The 20144-nt window shown below is 52.8% G+C and overlaps 10 protein-coding genes across 10 annotated transcripts; 5 read left to right on the top strand and 5 right to left on the bottom strand.

Moving 5' to 3' along the window:
- Positions 1 to 813: 813 nt before the first annotated feature.
- BO72DRAFT_401013 (FAD-binding oxidoreductase) lies at positions 814 to 2735 on the bottom strand. Its single transcript, XM_040942169.1, has 3 exons — positions 2130 to 2735; positions 1178 to 2043; positions 814 to 1105 (listed from the first exon to the last, which is right to left on the bottom strand). The coding sequence occupies exons 1-3, from the start codon at positions 2697 to 2699 to the stop codon at positions 958 to 960; spliced, it is 1584 nt and encodes a 527-aa protein (XP_040802937.1). The 5' UTR covers positions 2700 to 2735; the 3' UTR covers positions 814 to 957.
- A 574-nt stretch (positions 2736 to 3309) lies between these two features.
- Positions 3310 to 5196, bottom strand: BO72DRAFT_446687 (uncharacterized protein). The gene is made up of 3 exons (XM_040944354.1): positions 5161 to 5196; positions 5054 to 5089; positions 3310 to 4974 (listed from the first exon to the last, which is right to left on the bottom strand). The coding sequence occupies exon 3, from the start codon at positions 4905 to 4907 to the stop codon at positions 3531 to 3533; it is 1377 nt and encodes a 458-aa protein (XP_040802936.1). The 5' UTR covers positions 4908 to 4974; positions 5054 to 5089; positions 5161 to 5196; the 3' UTR covers positions 3310 to 3530.
- Positions 5197 to 6097: 901 nt separating this feature from the next.
- On the top strand, positions 6098 to 7570 carry BO72DRAFT_401011 (putative aldehyde reductase). The gene is made up of 5 exons (XM_040942168.1): positions 6098 to 6411; positions 6482 to 6671; positions 6728 to 6900; positions 6945 to 7044; positions 7107 to 7570. Exons 1-5 carry the CDS (start codon positions 6142 to 6144, stop codon positions 7403 to 7405), a joined length of 1032 nt encoding a protein of 343 aa, XP_040802935.1. The 5' UTR covers positions 6098 to 6141; the 3' UTR covers positions 7406 to 7570.
- Positions 7571 to 7953: 383 nt separating this feature from the next.
- Positions 7954 to 8370, top strand: BO72DRAFT_494764 (uncharacterized protein; the record flags this gene model as incomplete). The annotated part of the gene is made up of 1 exon (XM_040948494.1): positions 7954 to 8370. The coding sequence occupies one exon, from the start codon at positions 7954 to 7956 to the stop codon at positions 8368 to 8370; it is 417 nt and encodes a 138-aa protein (XP_040802934.1).
- A 695-nt stretch (positions 8371 to 9065) lies between these two features.
- Positions 9066 to 10350, bottom strand: BO72DRAFT_457510 (TauD/TfdA dioxygenase family protein; the record flags this gene model as incomplete). The annotated part of the gene is made up of 4 exons (XM_040946342.1): positions 9066 to 9220; positions 9295 to 9669; positions 9746 to 10072; positions 10137 to 10350. The coding sequence occupies 4 exons, from the start codon at positions 10348 to 10350 to the stop codon at positions 9066 to 9068; spliced, it is 1071 nt and encodes a 356-aa protein (XP_040802933.1).
- A 2348-nt stretch (positions 10351 to 12698) lies between these two features.
- BO72DRAFT_526467 (putative quinol monooxygenase) lies at positions 12699 to 13331 on the top strand. The gene is made up of 3 exons (XM_040950037.1): positions 12699 to 12959; positions 13051 to 13078; positions 13135 to 13331. The coding sequence occupies exons 1-3, from the start codon at positions 12775 to 12777 to the stop codon at positions 13267 to 13269; spliced, it is 348 nt and encodes a 115-aa protein (XP_040802932.1). The 5' UTR covers positions 12699 to 12774; the 3' UTR covers positions 13270 to 13331.
- Positions 13332 to 13496: 165 nt separating this feature from the next.
- Positions 13497 to 14144, bottom strand: BO72DRAFT_494761 (uncharacterized protein; the record flags this gene model as incomplete). The annotated part of the gene is made up of 1 exon (XM_040948493.1): positions 13497 to 14144. One exon carries the CDS (start codon positions 14142 to 14144, stop codon positions 13497 to 13499), a length of 648 nt encoding a protein of 215 aa, XP_040802931.1.
- Positions 14145 to 15326: 1182 nt separating this feature from the next.
- BO72DRAFT_401007 (pepsin-like aspartic protease) lies at positions 15327 to 16852 on the bottom strand (the record flags this gene model as incomplete). Its single annotated transcript, XM_040942167.1, has 4 exons — positions 15327 to 15922; positions 15984 to 16525; positions 16583 to 16707; positions 16760 to 16852. The coding sequence occupies 4 exons, from the start codon at positions 16850 to 16852 to the stop codon at positions 15540 to 15542; spliced, it is 1143 nt and encodes a 380-aa protein (XP_040802930.1). The 3' UTR covers positions 15327 to 15539.
- Positions 16853 to 17569: 717 nt separating this feature from the next.
- On the top strand, positions 17570 to 18613 carry BO72DRAFT_446683 (sugar phosphate isomerase/epimerase family protein). The gene has a single exon (XM_040944353.1). The coding sequence runs from the start codon at positions 17590 to 17592 to the stop codon at positions 18604 to 18606; it is 1017 nt and encodes a 338-aa protein (XP_040802929.1). The 5' UTR covers positions 17570 to 17589; the 3' UTR covers positions 18607 to 18613.
- Positions 18614 to 19580: 967 nt separating this feature from the next.
- BO72DRAFT_446682 (uncharacterized protein) lies at positions 19581 to 20139 on the top strand. Its single transcript, XM_040944352.1, has one exon. The coding sequence runs from the start codon at positions 19631 to 19633 to the stop codon at positions 20072 to 20074; it is 444 nt and encodes a 147-aa protein (XP_040802928.1). The 5' UTR covers positions 19581 to 19630; the 3' UTR covers positions 20075 to 20139.
- The last annotated feature ends 5 nt before the right edge of the window (positions 20140 to 20144 follow it).

Genomic DNA, 20144 nt, shown 5'->3' with positions numbered 1-20144 from the left:
GGGAATCGCCCGTCGAGGTTCCCAGCGACCTAACTCTTCGAGCATGGCTGTCCGGTGACGCCCGATACGAATCCGAGGGCACGGGAGGAAACCTCACCCCCTCGAATTCCGTGAATATTTCTCGAAGGCCATGGCTTTTTGCTGGACCGACTGGATCTGGATTTGATAACATCTTGCGGGTATTGAATCCACAACAGCGCCACCAGCTTACTGAGATTTTAAGAGTAAAGAACTTTGCCACGGTTTCGTCTCCGGGAGAGAGGCAGTACCCGGCTTAGGGCAATGGAAAGTGCACCCATCCCTCCCTGCCTTGCTCACCGACTCGCAAGTTCAGAACCACCTTACATGATAAGAGCGGATCCTGGCTCATGAAGCATCGTCGCTGAAGAAGCCAAACCAAGGTTCGGACGAGTAAAACACAGTCACCGGGCCCGGGATCTGGCCGTCGTGAGCTACTGCAGAGGGAACCGGAAAGGTATCTTCAGCTGCTGCGAGATCTGCCTCGCCCCTTGCTTACTGTGCAGGTAATTTGCCTTGGTCTTGGATTAAAATGTTCATGGCTGAGGAATCTTCATACAGAATTACAATCAATTGCTTGAGCATGGCTAGAAACACTGTTGGATGATTCTTCCGCAACATACGGTTGGTCCTTTGCCCGACGAGAGGGGAAGTGAGAATCGTGGAAGAGAGGATCGTGGAAAAGAGGATCGTGGAGCAAGCAACCGCAGTAATTAGCTGGAGATACGCTATTGGAAAATGATCTACCGGTCCTATGAAAACCGATCTCTCTCCCCATGGATGAATATCAACATTGAAAAACCAGTTCCAAAGCCCTAGCAGAATCCTTCATTCTCACCCTCTTAGCCTGGGTTCTCTTTCGTCACGAGTGCAGAACCCAAGATTACACCCTGAAGCTAATGCAGGATGATCCCAACAAACACCTCACCTAACCAAGACTCAGAACTTCCACCCCCCTTGCCGGAACATGAACCTGTTGGGATCATACGCCTTGGCGATCCGCTCCAACCGCGCCTGGTTCTCCGCCCCGTAGCTGGCATACACATCCTGATAATCTGCCGCATCGTTCATGAACAACGGATTGACCCTGCATCATTCAATCGATCGCATTAGTCCCCTTCCCAATACCCACAGACTCCACCGGAAAAGGAAAACTCACGAAATGAAATCCACATCCCCGGACTGGTAATTCGTGGGCTTTGCCCCACGCAGCGTCTCATCGAACACGACATTCACGCGATCCGCAACCTCCCTCAAATACCCGGGACACGCCTCGTTGCAGTGATCATTCACCCAGATCAGATCATTCTCGACCCAGAACCTATCGCCGTGGCGGGGGTCCAAGCCGAGGGCATTGCCGCCGCGCGCCTGCGAGGCGTTGGCGATCCGCACCGAGAGCGGCTGCGGCGTGAACGTGCCGATCTGAATATCGAGATCCCGGGAGGAGTCATTCCGGATCATGGACTGGTACGTCGACCAGTGCGCCTCCAGCAGGGAGGACAGATTCTTCGGGTCGAGGTTGGGGAAGGTGTTCACGCGCGCCGCGGCCTTGATCCCGTAGATCTTGGCCCCGCCGGCCTCGTTAGTCAGCTCGGTGTAAGTGGTTGGTTTGGTGCCGTCGATCAGCGCCTCGATCTTGTCCAGTCCCGCGAATGCGCCGGCGCTGGGTGTGCGGCCGTCGTAGAAGAAGAACAGCATCGGGTTGGAGATGAGGGCGCCCGGCAGCCCGAAGTCGAAGGTCGGGATCACCGCCGCTTTGGCGTCCGGGTAGTCGCGGATGAATTCCGCTAGGGCTTCAAAGATGGCGGTGCGTTTATCGGCTGTGTATACCTTAACCCCGCCCCAGATCTTGCCGTCGTCCCCGAGCGGGTGCGCTTGGAAGGTGAATTTGGTGACGATCCCGAAGCGGTTCCCGCCTCCGCGCAGGGCCCACCAGAGGTCTGGGTGGGAGGTGCGGTTTGCGTTGACGATGGTCGCGTTCGGGAGGACCACTTCGTAGTTGACGACGTTGTCGCAGGTTAGGCCCTAGTATTGGGTTAGTCTTAGGGTTGGTTGGGCGTTCTGGGTGGGAAGTAGATAGTGCAACGGGGTTCTAGGGCTAGGGGCAGTACGTATTGGGCGGAGTAGTAGGACAATCCACCCCCGAGAGTGAAACCCGCTACTCCGATGTTAGCCAGTCGTCCGCCGACCAGCACTTGGTTGGTCTTTTCGGCCACGGCGTAGACATCGCCCCAGCGTGCGCCGGGCCCGACGTCGAAGGTCTGTCCGTCGGGGTTGCGGGTGGTCGAGGAGAGGTTCTCGTGGAAGGAGATCAGCACGCCACCTTTGGTGCTGGAGAACCCGACGTTGAAGTTGTGGCCGCCGGATTTCAGGGCAAAGGGGGCGTCCGGATGCTGGTTCAGTTGCTGCACCGCGGCAGCCACTTGCTGCGCGTTGGCGGGGAAGAAGGTGCAGGCGGGTCGGTTCTCCGCGTTGACTCCGTTCCAGTACTCGGTCACCGCGTTCGTATAGTAGGATTGATTCCAGAAGGTCTGAAGAGCATCGGGGCCGGTGGGATCCCAGACGGTGTATTGGGGGTAGGTGGTATGCAAGTACTCGCACACGGCTACTGCGTCGCTGTTGGCAGTGCTTGTGGCTAGGGCCGGGAGGGCTGCGGCCAGTAGTAGGGCTACCGAGCGCATTGTGAAGGTATGGATCTGTGAGATCTTGCTCCTGACACCATTCCTGGGGCTGAGGGTGTTGTGCTAAATTTCAATGAATCCGACCGTCCTGAAATTGGGGTGGCCACGGCCCTGCTCCGTATTTATTTCGTATTCCACCAGGGGACGGATCAAACGGAATATTCACTCCCAGACCCTGCTTGGTTGGCTTCTGACTGGCCAGACCCTTGATAAGGCTAGAAATATAGTCAGGGACCAACGTCCTTCGGTTGATGTGGATCTGCAGCCATGTTCACAAGCAGGGCTTGGCTGCTGGTTTGCCGAGGTGGGAGCGTTTCGGACGGCGGATTTTTGAGGCCTGCCCCTGTAGATCCCCTCTCGCTTAGAATCCTCGTCAATCGGAGTCTGCCCGACAGTTGGTTGATGATTCCTCCGTCTTTCTATTTTCCTGTTTAATCCTTGTCGCGTTACCGCTTGTGCATGCATCTTGCGAATGGTGCATGATATATACTGTTAGCGAGGGAGGGGCTCGTGGGAGCATTAGCCGGTGCTATTGTCTTTGAAAATATAGTGCTCTTTGAAGCAACACGGAGGACAGCACCCGAAATCCATGGTGTGTCGGCTGTCAAGGCAGATAAGTATTTATTTGAATGATAATGATTCTTGGCTTGGGTGTAGTGATGTAGGGTTACGGCGAAGCCGAAAAAGGCTTAATATTCTTCGATGACAGTTTGTCATCCAAGGACGCATTCAAGTCGAGGCTTGCCTCTGTAAGACGGCCGACAAACCAAAGCAAGGTTGAATCAATCTGTCTATTTTCTAATCGCTGATGCAACGACCAAACATACTGGTCTACCACCACGAATACAACAGCTTTGTCCCCGGGCGGTCGAGAGCAAAGTCCTCCACCGTCCTGTACGTGACGGCAACCTCGCTTTCGGACCGCAGAACGAAGTCCCACGTCGAGACACGATGTTTCTCACACACCCACTGTCCATCATTGCAGGGACTTGCTTTCTCTGGATCACCACGTGCGCGGGGGCACCCTGTCTCCTCGATTTCGATCAGCTTGTCGACCGTCCCCGCCGCCACAATGCCGTCGCAGATACCCTCGCGGCGGGGATACTGTCGGAGCAGCCTCAGCGCTCGGCGTCTCACTTGCGGCTCGCGACACCGGACAGCCACCCAGAACAGAGGCTCAACTATCCCAGTCTCGAGAGTGTACGCTGCCTTGGTACGCTGCAGACGGACATTGCCCCCATCTCCCAGGATCCGCGCGACCCGGTCCACGAGCTCCACACTCTCCGCAAGATAAAGGTCGGCGGCCAATTCGCCGGGAGCGAGATCAACATGGTAGAAGAGCCCGGCCAGAGTCCGGCGCACCATCAGTAGGTCCACTGCCTTGGAGTTCCGGGCTTCTGCCGATAACGTCTCCAAAACAATGGCCAGTTGTTGGTCCCACGCCTGTAAGAGTTGCAGCTGTGCCTCGCGGTCTGGGAGGGGGATGGGGCGATAATTCGCGCCCCGTTTGTTGAACCTCCACATCAGCCGCATCACACCATTGTAAATCGCTTCGATAGATACGTATGCGTCAAAGAGAGTAAGGAATGTGGCATGGGCATATAGTGGGACCACCTGACGGTCAATCCACGTCGTGGCGTCGTCGCAGGCAAACATATAGGGAATGACCTGGGAGTCGAGGCGAGTAAAGATCAGGACCAGCATACTGGCGGCCACATAGTCTCCGCACACTGTCACTTCCTGGTAGTCGAACTCCCATTCAGAGATGATTTTCAGCCCGTTGCGAATGTGCATGTACGCCTGGTGCTGCTGGCTCTGCAAGACGCACATGGACGAGAAAATCGCACAGGTGGCCAGCACGACGATGCGATCTTCCAAACCTAGAACGGGCTTGGAGCACAGTTCCGACAGCGCCTGGATGGATTTGTTGTACTGTTTCAATGCAAATCGCCTGCTGCGAATCTCCCGTGCTCCGGGCGCCGTGAAGCGAACATCCTGGCCGACATAGTCTCGATGCAGGCAGGCCAGAGCGGTCATGCCGTGCCAGAGGGCCGGATAATGGTGGGCGAACCGCAACAACTGATCGGACCAGAATCCGGGGTCAAAGAATTCCGCTAGTGTCGAAGTGGTCACGGACTGGAAGAACGAGAAGTTGTCGAGTTCTGTGGAGTCATCGCAGATAAAGTCCCAGGCGGAGGGCATTCCCATCACTGGTAGCGTGCGGATCGGCTCGTACCCGTCGCAGCGGCGTCCAGTCGACACGCACTTCTGACAACTATTGACACGCTGGGTGTCAGACGAGATGTGCGCAATAGGATTGATGCGTCTGCGACCTGTGACTCTGTGCTTCTCACCTTGGCTTGGCCTCATCACACTTGATGCGACGGATTCTGTCAACGGTTAGCCTACGTGGCATATGCGACTCGGACTGTCCGGGACTATCCGGTTCGGTGATCCGTACTTGCAAGTTATACAGCCCGTTCTCACTCGCGGAAACCATCTTTTCTGTCTTGGTTTGCCGTTTCTGACCGTGGGTTTGGCTACTGTAGAAGGATCCATGAGCTGGCTTGCCTGATCATCAGAGTGGTCAGATTAGTAGAAGCGGAATCACGAGTCTGAGGGCGACGCGGAGAGATATCGGTCGGCATCACGTGAGTTGACCCGGAGAGTTAAAACAGTCCTTTGTTTCGCGGCGAGCTGATAGTTGGTGAGTTATAGTAGTGATAATCCTTCACTAAACCCATTAGTGTGCAGTACTAATGGTGACGGCGTCCGATTAGCGGGTGAAGCCGTCGCCGCAAGGCTGGCTACCTCCTCCATGCTTCTGATTGGGCGGTGGGTGGATGCCTGAGAATGAGAATAGGGGTGAGCAGGCATTCCAGAGAGAAATTCGAGCTGATCATGAGTTTTGAACTTCGAATTTGGAGATGGTCTTCCTTGGGAGTTGAATTCGGCAAGATACTGCAGTGCTATAGTGCTAGTGAGGACATTCGAATGGGGCCAGCAACCACTGAGTCAGATGCTAGTGGACGGCATGGATTCTTGGTGTGATTTCTCCGGTGGCTAGAGTGATCATATAGACGAAGAAGTTCATAGCAGGGTGTAGGGACTGTCAGGTTGCAAAGCAGTGCATTCTGTCGCTTATATGTGAGCTTGTTCGTGGTATTTGATCTAGTAGGAGTAGGGGTAGTGCGGTGTGAAATGGTAGGGAAAGCCAGAGCCCCCGAGGTCGGCTCCGATCGGCGGTCGGTCCCGCACCCGTAGCACCCTCTCTGATTGGCCACATCGTCAGTTCTTACGCTCGTACCGTTTGGGTATAGCCTCATCGTGCCAGAACAATGAGTATAAAAACCCTGGGTTTGAGACTGAGAAAGTGTTCAAAACAGCTCATTTCTGGCCTCAACTCATCATCACTATCACCATTATCACCATTATCACCATCATGACTATCTCTACCGACTATACCCTACCAATCGACTCTTGGGTCGTGGTCACGGGAGCCAACGGCTACATCGCCTCCCAAGTGATCAACGCTTTGCTCGCCAAAGGCTATAGAGTGCGAGGCACTGTACGCTCGGAGAAGCCATGGCTTGTTGAGGGCTTTCAAACCAAGTACGGCCCCGGCAGGTTCGAGACCGCGATCGTTCCCCGACTGGAAGATGAAGGAGCTCTGGATGTCGTGGTGCAAGATGCAGGTGGTATTGTCCACGTGGTAGGCATATCTGCCAGCTCCTACTCCTCGCGTCAGAAATAAGACTTACATAGAATCTTTCTTGAACAAGGCTTCCGACATGTCTTATCGCCCCAACCCAAACGATGTGATCCCCGGGGTAGTCGCAGCGACAATGAACGTCTTGACCGCCGCGCAAAAGGCGCCATCCATCAAACGAGTGATTCTTACTTCTTCCGTGAATGCAGCATGTCTTGCGATGGATGATGCATTTGGATTGCCAAGCAAGACTGTGGACCAGAGTGAGCATCATCTTCCATGTTGGACAGCTTGCCGCTCTTTCACTGACAATGTATAGGCACTTGGAACGATGCTGCAGTAGCGGCTGCCTGGGACTCCGACACTCCAGACCATATGAAGCCCAGCACTGTGTACACTGCCGCCAAGGTCACCGCTGAGCGCAACGCGTGGAACTGGATGAAGGAGCGCAAGCCGCATTTCACCTTGAACACGGTTCTCCCAAACATTAATGTATGTTCATCTAACCAGATCAGTTTCGGTTTCTGACGTTCTAGTTCGGCACAATCCTATTCCCTGAGCATCAAGGCACGTCGATGCGCCTCACTCGTACTTTGCTCGATGGAAGTGATTTTGTCATGAAGATGATCCCACCACGTAAGAACTCCCGGTGCCTATCTTCTCATATTAAGACTGTGCAACTAACGGGTTATCTCTAGATTGGTATGTTGATGTGGAGGATACGGCGCGTCTCCATGTCATTGCATTGCTCGACCCCGCCGTGCAATCCGAGCGCATCTTTGCGGCCGCAGCCCCGTACAACTGGGCCGAGGTGTTGACGATTCTCCGAGAGCTACGGCCTGAGAATAACCAAATCCCCGATGCCTACGATCCAGTGAAGGAGAAGTTTGACCTTGTGCCCTCCAAGCGCGCTGAGGAATTACTGCAAAGCTTCTATGGCAAGCCTAGGTGGACTTCACTGAGGGAATCTTTGGTTAACGGTATTGAGGGATACTGATGATCTGACACCTGTCTATGGGGGCATTCTGCGAAGCTGCCAAGACGTGTTGTCCCGGTCAGCTCAAGAAATTACTTGTTCTCCAACAACAAACAGGGACAGGGGCGTAGATTGAGCTGAAGTGAGTTGAGGGAATCCTTCAATTGATTGCTTGTTAGGTATCAGGCCAGCCTTTGTGTGACTCTTCTGTGCAGACAAAGACAAATGCAGGGATTTCACAACATCAAAAAACTTTTGATCCGCTGCTCATTGTGCATCCAATTTACTATTGTTACTTGCTTGATCTCCCTTTGTAAATTGAGGACAGTATCCTATTGTTACTCAGTATACCACAGGGGCTACTAAAGAATATTAGGTGGAAAGGCAGAGCCGACAAAGAAAGGCAGTATTAGATGAGATGCGTCATCTCGATCTCGGTGGTCTATTTAAACCCATGTAAGATTTCTTCTCGAGGCAATTGTCAACACCCTGCGAACGATCCTTGACAAGCCGAGAAAGACCAGTCATAATCCGACCTAGCAAGAATCACTCGTGTACCACCTACCAAAATGAAGTTCGAAACCCCAACGGTCGATCGGGAGAGCTACATCCCACTGCAGGAGAACAGGACCTCCAGAATGTTCCCGACCAAGAAAACCTGTTTGGACCAGAAGGTGACCGTGCGTGTTGCTATGTGGTGCTTTCTGGTCCTCCAGATTATCCTGTGGTTTATCCAAAAGTTGATTATGAGCTACTGGTACCGAGGCTACGACTGGTATAAAAGTTCCGAGATTGGCTGTTACTACCAGGATCGGGGACTGCTGCTTCTTGCCTCGCTATTTGCGAGCCTGGGCTTTTATCTCTGGTCGACTTACCCCTGCCGGCCCAATTTCACTGTCGGTGGGTCGATCAAGATGTTCTTTCTGGGATCGGCCTTTGTCTATCTCCTGGTGAATGTCGCCTCGTGGTTTGACGACAACTTTTGAGATCTTGCCCTTCTGGTTTGAAGCAAACGGTCTTCTAGTTCTGTACTTCAGCCGAGCCTCCTGAGGAGGAAGTTGTCGCGCTTTCCAGGTAAGCAGTGATATAAGCAGCCTTTGTAGCTCAATGCCACTATCCAATTACATAACCTATCATCTTAATTTTACTCTGCTCGTAAATCTATAAACGATATAAAATATACTAAGCAGTTCTGTCTGGCACGCAGAGATGCTAAATAGCCCTAAGTTCATAAGTCCCTCATGTTAACGCCCTACCCGACCGCACTAATAGAGTGCATTCCACCGTTCAGCTGTGCCTCACAACCCTTATATGGATATTATTGTAATACAATGAAAAAGGTACGATGACATGCCTAATTGACTTGCTTGACGAGAATGTCTCTCTAGGTTACGCAATCATATAGCGCAAACTAGGCTTGGGTTAGTGCTGAGCTGAGATTGTAGAATTTGATACTTCACCAGTCGAGGATCCTTCGATTAGCTCAAGCAGCCTTGTTGTCGTAAAGAAAGATTACAGCATGTCAAGCGATCAATTTATGCCTACAAAATACGCTGGATTGGTCACGCGCCACGATTTTCACAATCCGCTGATGCTACATAGTGAATGAAACACAGACATTTGTTAGCCTCTACCACATCGCACATAGCATTTATCCACAACCAAAAGCAAACTCTTGGTTTCACGCAGTCTTCGCCAGAGCCTCACGTCTTCCGGTACTGCTCGGATCCAAATACGGCTTCTCCCCCAACCCCACCACACGCTGCCCCGTGCGTGGGCCGAAATCCTCGTGGTCTGGGGTAGCCGCATGGTACACGCTGCGATTATCCCAGATCGCTGTGTATATGAGCCTTATTAGCGACTTCATTCCCTTGAACATCAAAGTAAGGATCCGAAAGGCAGCATCTTACCCAAATCATTCGGATTCTGCCACCGCAACCGAACCTGGAGATCATGATTCTCGACAATCAATTTCACAAACCAGTCCAGCAGATGGCGACTCTCTTCCTCAGTTAACCCATCAATCTTCTGCACATGGTGGCCCACAGCAAACACACTCTTCCAGCCCGTCACCGGGTTGGTGCGGATCACCGGGTGGGTGGCCTGCAGGACCTCGCCGACGTTCTCGGGGGCACCCCGCGGGCCCACGAACACATCGAAACCGTTGTTCTTGGCGATCTCATTGAACCCGGGCTGCGCGTAGGTGGCGGTGAGCCCCTCAAGGAATTTCTGGTAAGGCTCGGAGATGCGATCGTACAGCTCGTAGCCGGAGGCCCACAGGGTGTCTGTCAAGTCGTGGTCAGTCTCGTGTGATAGATTCAAGCAAGCACCTCATCCGGTTCAGGGCTAGGTTGTACTCACCCCCACCCGTCGTCGGCAACTCCGTCAGCCGCAAGATCGTATAGTCGCTCGGAATCGGCTCGAAGGTGATATCACTGTGCCACTCGCGCTTGTTGCTCTGGCGTTTTTCGAACCCCTTGAAGAGCTTCTGGCGCGCCCGCGAGCTGATCACGCTGATCTCGTTGTCCTTGTCGCCGTGCTCCCGGCTCGCGTTGATGATCGGGTGGACGTGCAGTCCCGAGGTGGAGGGCTTGCCGGAGAGTTGGCCCAGCCGCTGCACGAGTTCCTTTTGGAGGTCGTTGTCGAGGTCGTCTTGTTTGCGGAAGAAGACCACGCCGCGTTGGGATACTGTTCCATCTTTCGGTCAACAAGCGACTCAAGGAAGGTTTTTATAGATGTGAGGATCCTGTACCGGTGAGGGCGAGCTCTCGCAGGATATCATCAGAGTTCGGGGCGCGCAGCCATTCTTTCAGGTTCGCATTGCTGAACTCGCGACCGATGATGGGGGTCACGTCGAAGGAGTCGTAGGCGTCGAGTGCGCCGGTCGCTTGGACAGGTTCTCTTTGTGATGCCTTGGTGGGGATGGGAACGACATGGGCGGCCGTTTCGGTCAGAGATGGAGCCATGGTAGGAAGAAGGACACCTTTTTGTTGGATTCGGATGTGATCTGGTTGATTGAGTAAGTTGAGTATACTTGCATGAGGTGAGGACGATGACTTCTTATATCCCACTTCCTCTTCTAACCTTATCTTCTGAGACTCTCGCTATACTGCCTACAAACTCTAGGACATAGCACCCGTACCCCGCAGAAGTTCGTATGTCGCTGCATTATCGCGACATGCTTATCAGCTTGGCTTTGTGGAACGTTGCCGATACTAGATCCTGAGTTGCTGAAAGCGACGTGATTGAAGCTGCGGATAATGCCATATGCTGCCATGCACGGCTTATCGCCGACTTCCGGTGAGCCCATACGAGGGGTTGGTCACGCAAATGCCGGTCTCGAATCAGGTATATGTCAGCCGATTGACCAGGGTATAGTCAGTACTTTCTTTTTTATCATCAGTAGACTTCCATTTACAGTTATAAGTGCCTTGTCCGACCTACTCTCTAGTTGTTGCTAGTCGCGGTTATGCAACTCCCTTGTTCCGCATATGTCGGCCATCACCGAAGTCGATTATCTATGATCGCAATAGTCTTCTTTTTGTGCAGTGTGTCGGGCTACGAAGGAATGGAAAACAAACAATGGTGTGAGGTTGTCTGAGTGGATTTCTCCTAAGTTTTATTGTGCTACTGCAATCTTTGTAGACCCAGAAAAATGAATATAAAAGCACCAACAACAAAACACTATTTACCACAACTGATGTATCACTGATACTCCAGTCATAGGAAATAATCATCTATGCTCTGAATAGTCTATCCAATTCATAAATCGGATCAATGGGTTCTATAATCCTAAGTATAATTTACTCTTTCGGCTTCTCTGATCTCCCTCCACGGAGCCCAGCTCTGCCCCGACTACAAACTGTCTGCTCTTTTTACTAATGACATGAATCCGTCCTCTACTCCCTACGCTTGCGAGCTTCACTCACTATCTTATCTGCAAGCCTCTAGTAGCTTGTGAAGGAGTATTCAATCACAGTACATCTCGAGGCTTCTCAAATTCAGCTCCCAGCCCTTCGAGCCAGGAGATTGCTCGAAAGAGATTCAGCTCCTTGCTTGTGCGTCTTCAGCGTCTCTGAGCTTCCGTGAACTCTAAATAATGGATACGGTGACTCAATGAGCCTCTTCCCAATACCCGTATGCTCACCAACGTTGAATGGTTCGATGTCCTTTGCTGACAATTTTGTAGGATCCTGAAATGCTTCACCTTTTCTTTCCTGAACACAAGGATGAAACTTCAAACTACAAACTCCAGTGAGCGAATATCTTAGCGGAGATACCCTTCGGGCACAAGCGTTCGTACCAGAAACGAATCTTCTGATACAGTATACTAACTTTGCCTATAGGTTGTCATGCTCGAACAATACTTCACCCCACCTGTCTTTTCTCTTCTCCATCAATGATACTTTTCAGCCCATCGGGAAAGGTGAAGAAGATCGGTTGCGGGGGAGTAACCATCGAAACAGTAACCACCACAAGCAATTGCAATCAGGTTTGCAGGCTATATCACCAGGGGTTGGGTCAGCCATACAGGAAAGGGGTAGGGAAGTAATTCACCGAAGCTCTTCTCATCGTGCATATTCTGCTCAGCACCATACTGAGGGCTTCGTGTCATGTCCCAAAGAAGCTGCAGTCAGCTGACCATCATCTCGCTTTCAAGGTCAGCAGTGATAAGCAGTCTTTATAGCTCAATGCCACCATTTAATTACATAACCTATCATCCTAATTGCACTCTGTTTGTAAAGATATAAACAACATGAAATCTAACAAGCAATTCTGTTTGATATACAAAGATGCTAAATAGCCTTGATATCGTAAGTTCCACATGTTGACGCCCTACCCGACCGCACCAATAGAGTGGGTGAGAATAGTGCCACTGGCCCACCGTTGAGACCCATATCATCTCGTCTTTTAACGACTTTACCTATTAGGTGACAAACCCGCGACTCCGTCCCTTGTTGTCTCCGAGCTTAACGCCGAGCCCTTCAGCCAGCTTTGCGGCAGTGTTGCATGGATCCACATTTACTGCTGTGCTCACAAACCTACTAGTTAACTTATAGGTATGAATCTCTGTGTTCAGGTTGATGGGCGATGTGTCTTCATCCTGGGTGGGTCATATCTCACAGCATATGCGTTTGCCAGAATTTCTTCAGATGGCAGCGCGATCATACAACATACCCGTAAGCTCAGCCTGACGGCCGAATGGTCAGCCAGCCAGCCAGCCTTTGCCGAGATGTCAGATTTTAGTTTGCTCCGACTGCTATAAGAATGAGCGTATCGCAGTCACTGCATGGAGATCTTCTTCGAACATCCATCCTCCTCTCACTACCTACTCAACGCCACACTTCATATCATCTTCCCTATCGTCTTCCGATCCCCTAGCATTCAAGATGACGACCCCCAACCGCGGAGTCTCCCTCCACATCACCATCCACCTCGATCCGGCAAACCTGCCCAAATTCTGGGAAGCTTTCCAGCCAGTTTACGACAATGTCATCGCGGAGCCCGAGTGTACCTTTTTCGAGGTCTACCAGTCGCCGGAGGAGCCGGGCACTGTATCCTGGGTGGAGAATTGGTATGTCTATTTCTCCCTTGCCTTTATCTGGTGTCGGGATTTTTCAGGCGCCGCAATATTCTTGAGCATGAGACTTACTCACCGTCTGCAGGTCACAAACTGCCGAATGGCTTTTCAAGGTAAAGCGGCAATCTTCCCTCGGGTGAGATCACTACGTCGCTGACACTTGATTTAGGTGCAAATACAGAAACCCTACTACAAGGACTATCTGGCGATCACTGAGCCGATGTTCATCAAGCCCCGCGAAGCGAAGATCCTCAACCGGGTTGGGGCGCCCTATTTAATGGTTAAGTCTACGAATCAGGTCTAGATATTATGAATTGAATTCATGCCTTGGCTTTTAGACCAAGGGCTTCATACCTTGTATTGTCTCTTTTTTGTGGTTCTAATTATGCTCTAAGAGATAGGTCTCATCTCTTGCAGCAGGGAAAGAAGACGGGAGAAATTGTAAAAAAGGAATTACAATCCTTCACGGATGTTCTTCAGACATGTAGCCGGCGGTACCTCAGTCATCGAGGTACAGCATATTGAAAGAGGCTACATCGGCGGTAGCACCCCGGCCTCGAGAGCCTTCAAGTAAGCGTCGGCCAACTCGGCCGTGATCTCCTCTTCGTCTCCGTTCTCTACACGGTCATCCACTTTTCCACTAGATATCCACGGCTTGAGGAAGTCTTTGACCTCCTTCAACACGGCCCCGACGAATGCCCAATCCCGTGAGTGGGCATGCATGGTTCTGCTATGCTCATCCAGCTTCCGTCCCATCACACTCTCAATCATCCGCTTCAGCCCCGGCGTCCCGGGCACCGAAAGGTCCCAGCAAAGTCGCAGCTCGTCGCCGACCACCACCGCTCCAACGGCTGGAGGGCGGGAATCCCCGGGGGTGTGGCGCGCCCAGTGGCAGCGGAGGATCTCGACACAGCGGGTTTGCAAGGTCTTTTGGAAATCTGGCGTTGCTGCTTGGGGCCAGGCAATGGGTGCGGTAATCAGGATCGTGAAGAAAGCCACCCCTTTAGTATTAGAGGCCGTGAGTACTTGGTAGAAGATGGGAGCTTCGCAGTTTTTGGCGGATGGGGAAGTGGGTGTGATCGGCGTCGCGGGAATTTGAAAGCTTTGCTCTTCGGGAAAGTAATTGGCAAGGATGTGATGCAATATGGCTGCGAGGGCCTCGATGTGTTGGGTGGCCATGTTTGCGGAGTGTATTTTCTGTGGAGTAGTGCTGTGTGTTGGCTGATTTGAATGTTCGGGATTATAGTGTTGATTGTTGGCTGTTATGTTGGTCAGGGTTGAGATTTAGGGGGGTGCCTTGCTAAGGGAATAGAGAATCCCTACGGTTCAGGAGCGCATTTTATAAGCCAGCCAGTTCGACATCAGTGTGTCGACACCAGGTCCGTGAAAAATATCTGCTGGGATGTTTTTGGTGATACCTTCCGGTTAAGCTGAACAATCCCCTTGTCACTACCTTCGACACAAAGGACCTAACCTGAGTTGCCCACCACTGAGGCCCTTTACCCTATTTTCTACTCAAAAGAGAGGAGATAACCCACAAAATGAAAGAAAATCCCCTATACCTTTTTTTAACCAGAATCACTGCTTTCCACCAGCCTCGAACGAAAGAAGAAAATTCGTCTTGAGTCATGCCTGCATTTACTTCAGCTGGACCTCAGCAATGTCTCAAATAATTGCATTGTCCTAGTTGTTCATTTAATTTCAGCTTCAGGCCAATCATTCGTCAAAGAGTCCATTTGGTGACAGAGAAGAGCTCCGAGTCACCATCTTCGCAAAATCCCACATCGGCAGGCGCGATGAGATTTTCGTAGTCTGGACATTCGAGTATAGATGTCTACTAGCCCATTCCATAATTTCACTGCAGCCCACTAATAAGTCCCCAGATTGGACAGCGATCGACATTACTTATTCTTTTCAACGGCATGCTTGACAGCTTGACAGGCTTATGGTTCAACAATCCGCGGATAGCTTCACACGCTTCCGTGCGATTTTCAGATTTGGTGATAACTGCTCAGGGAGCTTCCTCTTCAATATGCTCAGGCATTAAGCGGACCACAGACCCATGGGTTGTAAGCTTTGACGCCAGGATATGGCTGGGATTGGGGTCGTGAAAGACCAATGCAAGATCCCTTTAGGCGCGAAGCGGAGTGTAGCAAAATGCAAGGGCCATCTGGCTTGTCCCCGGGATTTCGGGCGGGTGTCGGATGATGTGTTCGAAGAGATCTACAATTTCCGCGAGCTCGATGCCCTCAAAGCTCTGCACTAATCGAAGGTGGCGTAGCCTGGGCGTTTCTGTCAACATACCCTGCCGGCTGATTCATACCTAGATCTATGGATACGGTAGGCGAGAGATGTTGGTGCCGAACGGCTCTACTTGACAGTATCGCTGGACCTGACATCTTACTATGTCTTATTTCCATGTGTTCTCCTCTCTCCCACTAGCTCTGCGAATGACCTTTTGACGATGTATGCGCTAAATCAAATCTCAGCGATGCTACAATTCTCACAGCTCAGCATCCTCCACGATCATCGGAGAATCAACCCACTCATTATACCTAGTATTCTCCGGGCAACTCAAACCCGATGACGATACTCCTTCTTCAACGGCGCAATCCCCAAGCGGATATTATACGACTCGGGCTCAAACGACCCAAAGTCATAGACCATGTAGAAGTTCTGCATCCAATGCTGCCCGAAGATCGTGTTGAAGCTGTTCCAGGCGTTGAACGGGGGGAAGCAGTGGTCATCGTCCTGGTAGCCGGGCACCGCCAACTGGTCACCGGTGAGAGTAAAGGTGGGCGCCTCGCCATAGAATCCGATAGTGAAGGAGACAGACCAGGTCTTGTTGAACTCGGAACACAGCGGCCGGTACCCGTTGAGGAGATCCGAATACTTGAATGGAGTCATCGCGTAGACTTCGTCGATGTATTGTTCGGGGATTTCGATCGATGAAGCTCCTTCACATTGAGATTGGATTATCAGATAAGGTCCCTGTTCCTTGGGGAGGATGTTGCTTACCAGTATCGAAGATGGCAGTCCCGTACCAGTTGAGCAGCTCAGTGGACTGATTCTTGCCGTCGCTGGTGGTGTTGTGGCCCTGCATGCCGTACAGCCCCGTCTTGAAGATCTCAAAGGGCGACTCGGTTTGGAGCCACTGCAGCTCGCCGTCGGCGTAGATATCCTCGTGGCTTCCGCCCAGCGTGAAGACGCCGTTGTTCTCGGGGTTGGGCTCGGATGTGGTGGAGACGCCCTTGCCCGCGTAGATGGCGAACCGGGGCTGGTCCAGCAGTCCGTCCTGCATCATCTGCTCGAAGGGGGCGGTCGCGTTGTTGATCGCGATCGTCGAGGAGCCGAGACCCAGGAACCCATCGGCGCCCAGCGCAGCCCAGGTGCTGTCGGTGGCGACGAGGAAGGACTGCCGATAGGAGACGTTGGTTCCGGGGATGCTGAGGATGTCGGACGCGCTGTAGCCCTCAACGGTACCCCCGCTGTATTCGATGGAGCCATTGAGGCCGAGGTTCTTTCCTGTAGATGTGAGATTGTATTTGTGGCGGGGGTATCTTGCGGTCGGCGTGAGCTTCGGATATCAAAAGATTGGAAGATGGGTGTAACTATACCCGCTGCCGTTGGGACAATCATCGTCGGTACACTTGCCGTCCAGCACCCAGAGGTCCGTTGACCCGGTGTCATAGAGCAGATCATAAGGGCCACCGGGGGTGCCCAGGTCTACCTCAATGGTTCTCTGTAAAGAGTCAGGAGCATGAACCGCCATTCTCATTTGAGCAGGAACTTACATAGCCATTGCGGACTTTGATATCGAGATCGATTACGCTGCCTAAAGAGGCGGTGGCCAGTACAGGTGCAAGAAGAAGGGATCGCAAGACCATGTTGAGTTGTTAACACTTCAATTGTGGTAAGACTTGTCGAAGAATGTAGATCTTTTCCGGGCCTTAAGTAGGGCATCAGGGGCGGCAGTCCCGGAGTCCCCAATGCCAAGTCTTCTAGAATAATGTGAGACAATCGGCGGGTGGTGGAGATTCCAGACCCTGAAGGACAAATTAGCTACTCTGTGTGGAATGAGTTTGAAACAGCTTGTCTCAATGTTCTATTTCTGTGCCTTGCGAACCCACTTCCCTGCCCTGCTTGCCTCTTTACCTCGGCCAAGCACCGCAGTAGTTAGAGCTTGTCGTCCCTTTTCTCATCAGTAGCCAGGGTTTCTACACTCAAACTCATCTATCAATGAGGGGCAGAACTAAAAGGACGACAGATGAGAGTCGAGCGATGTAGTTGTGATCTCCTTTGGCTCCGGGATCGGAGTCAGTCTTTCTGGCCTGAAGTGGGGTCAGCCCTAGCTACTTGAGTAGACAGCTGAGGGCGGCAGAATTGCATAGCATAAGTGATTCATGTGGTCAGCATGGGTACCACACAGTGCAATAGTCACCATTTATCAGTTATCATCAATCCGTTGATCACGATCAAAAACTCTGAAGCCCGGGTTTGTAAACCCATCGGAAACCCAGTTCCGTTGATGCGGGGAAAATCCTCGGTTTAAAGACGCTACTCACCACCACCCATGGACAGCAGAAATCAACCATTAACATATACTTCATAACCACCGGTTACAATGTTGGCAAACAAGCAAGCCATTGGCTCCAAGTCCTTGGGTCAGCATCCCAGTCACACCCTCGACCAAAAGATCTTGGTCGCATCGCGGCAGGGCTTCACCGGCATCGAGGTCGTGTACTCCGATCTCGCCGACTTTGCGCAACATCTAAACATCTCCATCCACGAAGCGGCCAAAGTAACAAGAGATCTCTGCGCGGCGCACCGAGTCGAAATCATCTCCCTGGCGCCCTTTGAAAATTTCGAGGGTGGCAGCTTGCCCTTATCCGAACGACTCGCTACCGCTAAGCACTGGTTGCAGCTGGCGCGCACCCTCCAGGCAACCTATCTTCAGGTTCCCTCATACTACAACCCCGACGGCAGCACGGACGAGAAGGTGGTCGTATCCGATCTACAGCAACTGGCGGATCTCGCCAGTGCCGAGCAGCCAGTCATCTCCGTTGCGTACGAGTACCTCTCGTGGGGGGTCCTCTGCTCCACCTGGGAGACAGCCCTTCGTATTGTAAACGCGGTGGACCGACCGAACTTTGGCTTGTGCCTCGATAACTTCCACGAGCATACCAAGCTATGGGGCAGTAATATGGAGAAGTCAGGAAAGCTCCCGACGGGCGATCGGGATCTGGAGGCGTCTCTAAAGCGGTTCAGTGAGCAGTGCCCTCTGGAGAAGATCTTTTATGTGCAATTGTCCGATGCGGAGCGCTTCGACCCGCCGCTGTCGGAGGCGCATCCGTGGTACCTGCAGGGTGAGGCCCCTCAATTCACCTGGTCGAAGCATGCGAGGCCTTTTCCAATGGAGGCGGAGCTGGGTGGTTATCTCCCTATTTTAGAGACCGTCAGGACGTGGGTTGTGGATAAGGGATTCAAGGGATGGGTTTCGATGGAGGTGTTTGACTGGCGGATGCGCAGCGCGGAGCACAAGCCGGGGGATGCAGCCAGGCGGGCGAGAGTGTCATGGGAGAAGATCCAGCACGGACTATCGGGAAAGACGGGAGATAGGCCCCTCAAGGCACATTATTAGAGGCTGGCATCTCTTTTAGTGTTGAATGTTAAATGAGTTAGATGCATGAATTTCTCCATAGTGAAGAGCTTGTTCTTCTGTTACTTGTCCCGATCAGGAAACTTCGGCCGTTGAAACCACGGAAATAGTGCACGTGACTCGGCTCTATGGGCTTCGGCCGCGTCACCGGAATGCTTCATCTCCGACCTCTTTCTCTCCCCTTCCCTCTCCTCTCACACCACTTACCCTCCTATCAGACTACTCGAATCAACCTCTTATCGCATCCCTGTCATCACCTAGGTCTATCACGATGGTCATTGAGGCCCCCAAACCACCCACACTGCGCCGATCCTGCCAAGCCTGCGCCCGTGGCAAACGGCGCTGCGACCAGCGCTGGCCGCGCTGCAGCCGCTGCCAGGCCCGCCGGATTGACTGCGAGTACATCAACGTGCCATTGACAGTCAACGCCTCCTCTTCCACCTCTAGCCTCGCCAAGGCCCGAAGTCTCGTTCACACCACCACTCCCTCCTCTTCCTCCTCGATAACACAAGCCAACATATCCCGCCCCCGCAAACCAAGACCATATACCACCACCACGACGATCCCCCCACCCCTGCCCCCCTTGGAGATCACCAAAGGCTACTCCCCGACCGTGATCTCCTTCCTCATCTCCGGCATGCGCCAATACCCCCTCACCTTCGCCTCCTCCCTCAAAACCCATTTCATCCACCCCGACCTGTGGCCGAGCGCCTCCACCCCACCCCCACCCCTACAAGACATCTACAGCCTGTGTAAACACTATCACTCCTCACTCTTCAGTCCCAGAACCCACCAGCGAAAAGAGATCCAGTGCCTCTTACACCAGAAATCCCGCTCCCTGCACCGCCACCTCGCGCGCGCCTCCACCTTCCCTGACCTGCTCGCCAGCGCCCAAGCCCTCCTCCTCATCCAGTGCATCCTCCTCCTCTCCCCGCCGCTCCATGCGTCCGACCCGACCGAGACCCAGCAGCAGCACGACACCGAATACCAGGAGTCCATCAGCGAGATGCTCCTGAACCTGGGGCATCGGCTGTGGGTCCAGGCGCCCGTGCAGCTGCCGGCGACGCTCAGCCCGCGCCGCGCGTGGCTGTTCGCCGAGAGCGTGCGCCGCACGATCATCGTCGGGTTCATGCTGCGCAGCGTGTACTCGCTGCGGACGCGGAACTACTCGGTGCGCACGCCGTTCGTGGACGCGTTGCCGTTCGACGTGCGGACGGGGCTGTGGGATGCTGCGGACGAGGAAGGGGTCGTCACGGACGAGCTGTGGGGGTCCAGTGAGGGGGCGATGGTCTCGTTACACGGGTATTCGGGCATGTTGGAGCAAGGGCAGGTGCATGGGATCGGGGCGTTCGCCGGGTTGATCCTCGCGGCGTGTCGGGGCAAGCAGGTAGCGGATGTCGCGAGGGGGTTTCCTACGCCTCCGCCTGCCTCTTTGGTAGTGGAGGTGTGAGAGTATACATTATGAGTGAACCATGAACAAAAAAAACAATTCAAAGCCGGCAAGGTACGTCATGCAAATA

Source organism: Aspergillus fijiensis, assembly GCF_003184825.1.
Source record: "Aspergillus fijiensis CBS 313.89 unplaced genomic scaffold BO72scaffold_15, whole genome shotgun sequence".
Classification (NCBI taxonomy): Eukaryota; Fungi; Ascomycota; class Eurotiomycetes; order Eurotiales; family Aspergillaceae; genus Aspergillus; species Aspergillus fijiensis.
The sequence above is the reverse complement of the archived record's forward strand: the minus strand, read 5'-3'. Positions and strand labels throughout refer to the sequence as shown.

What these genes read in the sequence shown, in the direction of transcription:
- BO72DRAFT_401013 (XM_040942169.1), bottom strand. Translation starts at nt 2,699, where the DNA reads ATGCGCTCGGTAGCCCTACTACTGGCCGCAGCCCTCCCGGCCCTAGCC. An exon ending in CCTACTACTCCGCCCAATAC is followed by an intron (nt 2,044 to 2,129) that starts GTACTGCCCCTA and finishes ACCCAATACTAG; the next exon opens with GGCCTAACCTGCGACAACGT. An exon ending in GGGGATGTGGATTTCATTTC is followed by an intron (nt 1,106 to 1,177) that starts GTGAGTTTTCCT and finishes TGAATGATGCAG; the next exon opens with GGTCAATCCGTTGTTCATGA.
- BO72DRAFT_446687 (XM_040944354.1), bottom strand. Translation starts at nt 4,907, where the DNA reads ATGGGAATGCCCTCCGCCTGGGACTTTATCTGCGATGACTCCACAGAA.
- BO72DRAFT_401011 (XM_040942168.1), top strand. Translation starts at nt 6,142, where the DNA reads ATGACTATCTCTACCGACTATACCCTACCAATCGACTCTTGGGTCGTG. An exon ending in AAGCAAGACTGTGGACCAGA is followed by an intron (nt 6,672 to 6,727) that starts GTGAGCATCATC and finishes GACAATGTATAG; the next exon opens with GCACTTGGAACGATGCTGCA. An exon ending in CGGTTCTCCCAAACATTAAT is followed by an intron (nt 6,901 to 6,944) that starts GTATGTTCATCT and finishes CTGACGTTCTAG; the next exon opens with TTCGGCACAATCCTATTCCC.
- BO72DRAFT_526467 (XM_040950037.1), top strand. Translation starts at nt 12,775, where the DNA reads ATGACGACCCCCAACCGCGGAGTCTCCCTCCACATCACCATCCACCTC. An exon ending in GTATCCTGGGTGGAGAATTG is followed by an intron (nt 12,960 to 13,050) that starts GTATGTCTATTT and finishes CACCGTCTGCAG; the next exon opens with GTCACAAACTGCCGAATGGC. An exon ending in CTGCCGAATGGCTTTTCAAG is followed by an intron (nt 13,079 to 13,134) that starts GTAAAGCGGCAA and finishes CACTTGATTTAG; the next exon opens with GTGCAAATACAGAAACCCTA.
- BO72DRAFT_446683 (XM_040944353.1), top strand. Translation starts at nt 17,590, where the DNA reads ATGTTGGCAAACAAGCAAGCCATTGGCTCCAAGTCCTTGGGTCAGCAT.
- BO72DRAFT_446682 (XM_040944352.1), top strand. Translation starts at nt 19,631, where the DNA reads ATGCTCCTGAACCTGGGGCATCGGCTGTGGGTCCAGGCGCCCGTGCAG.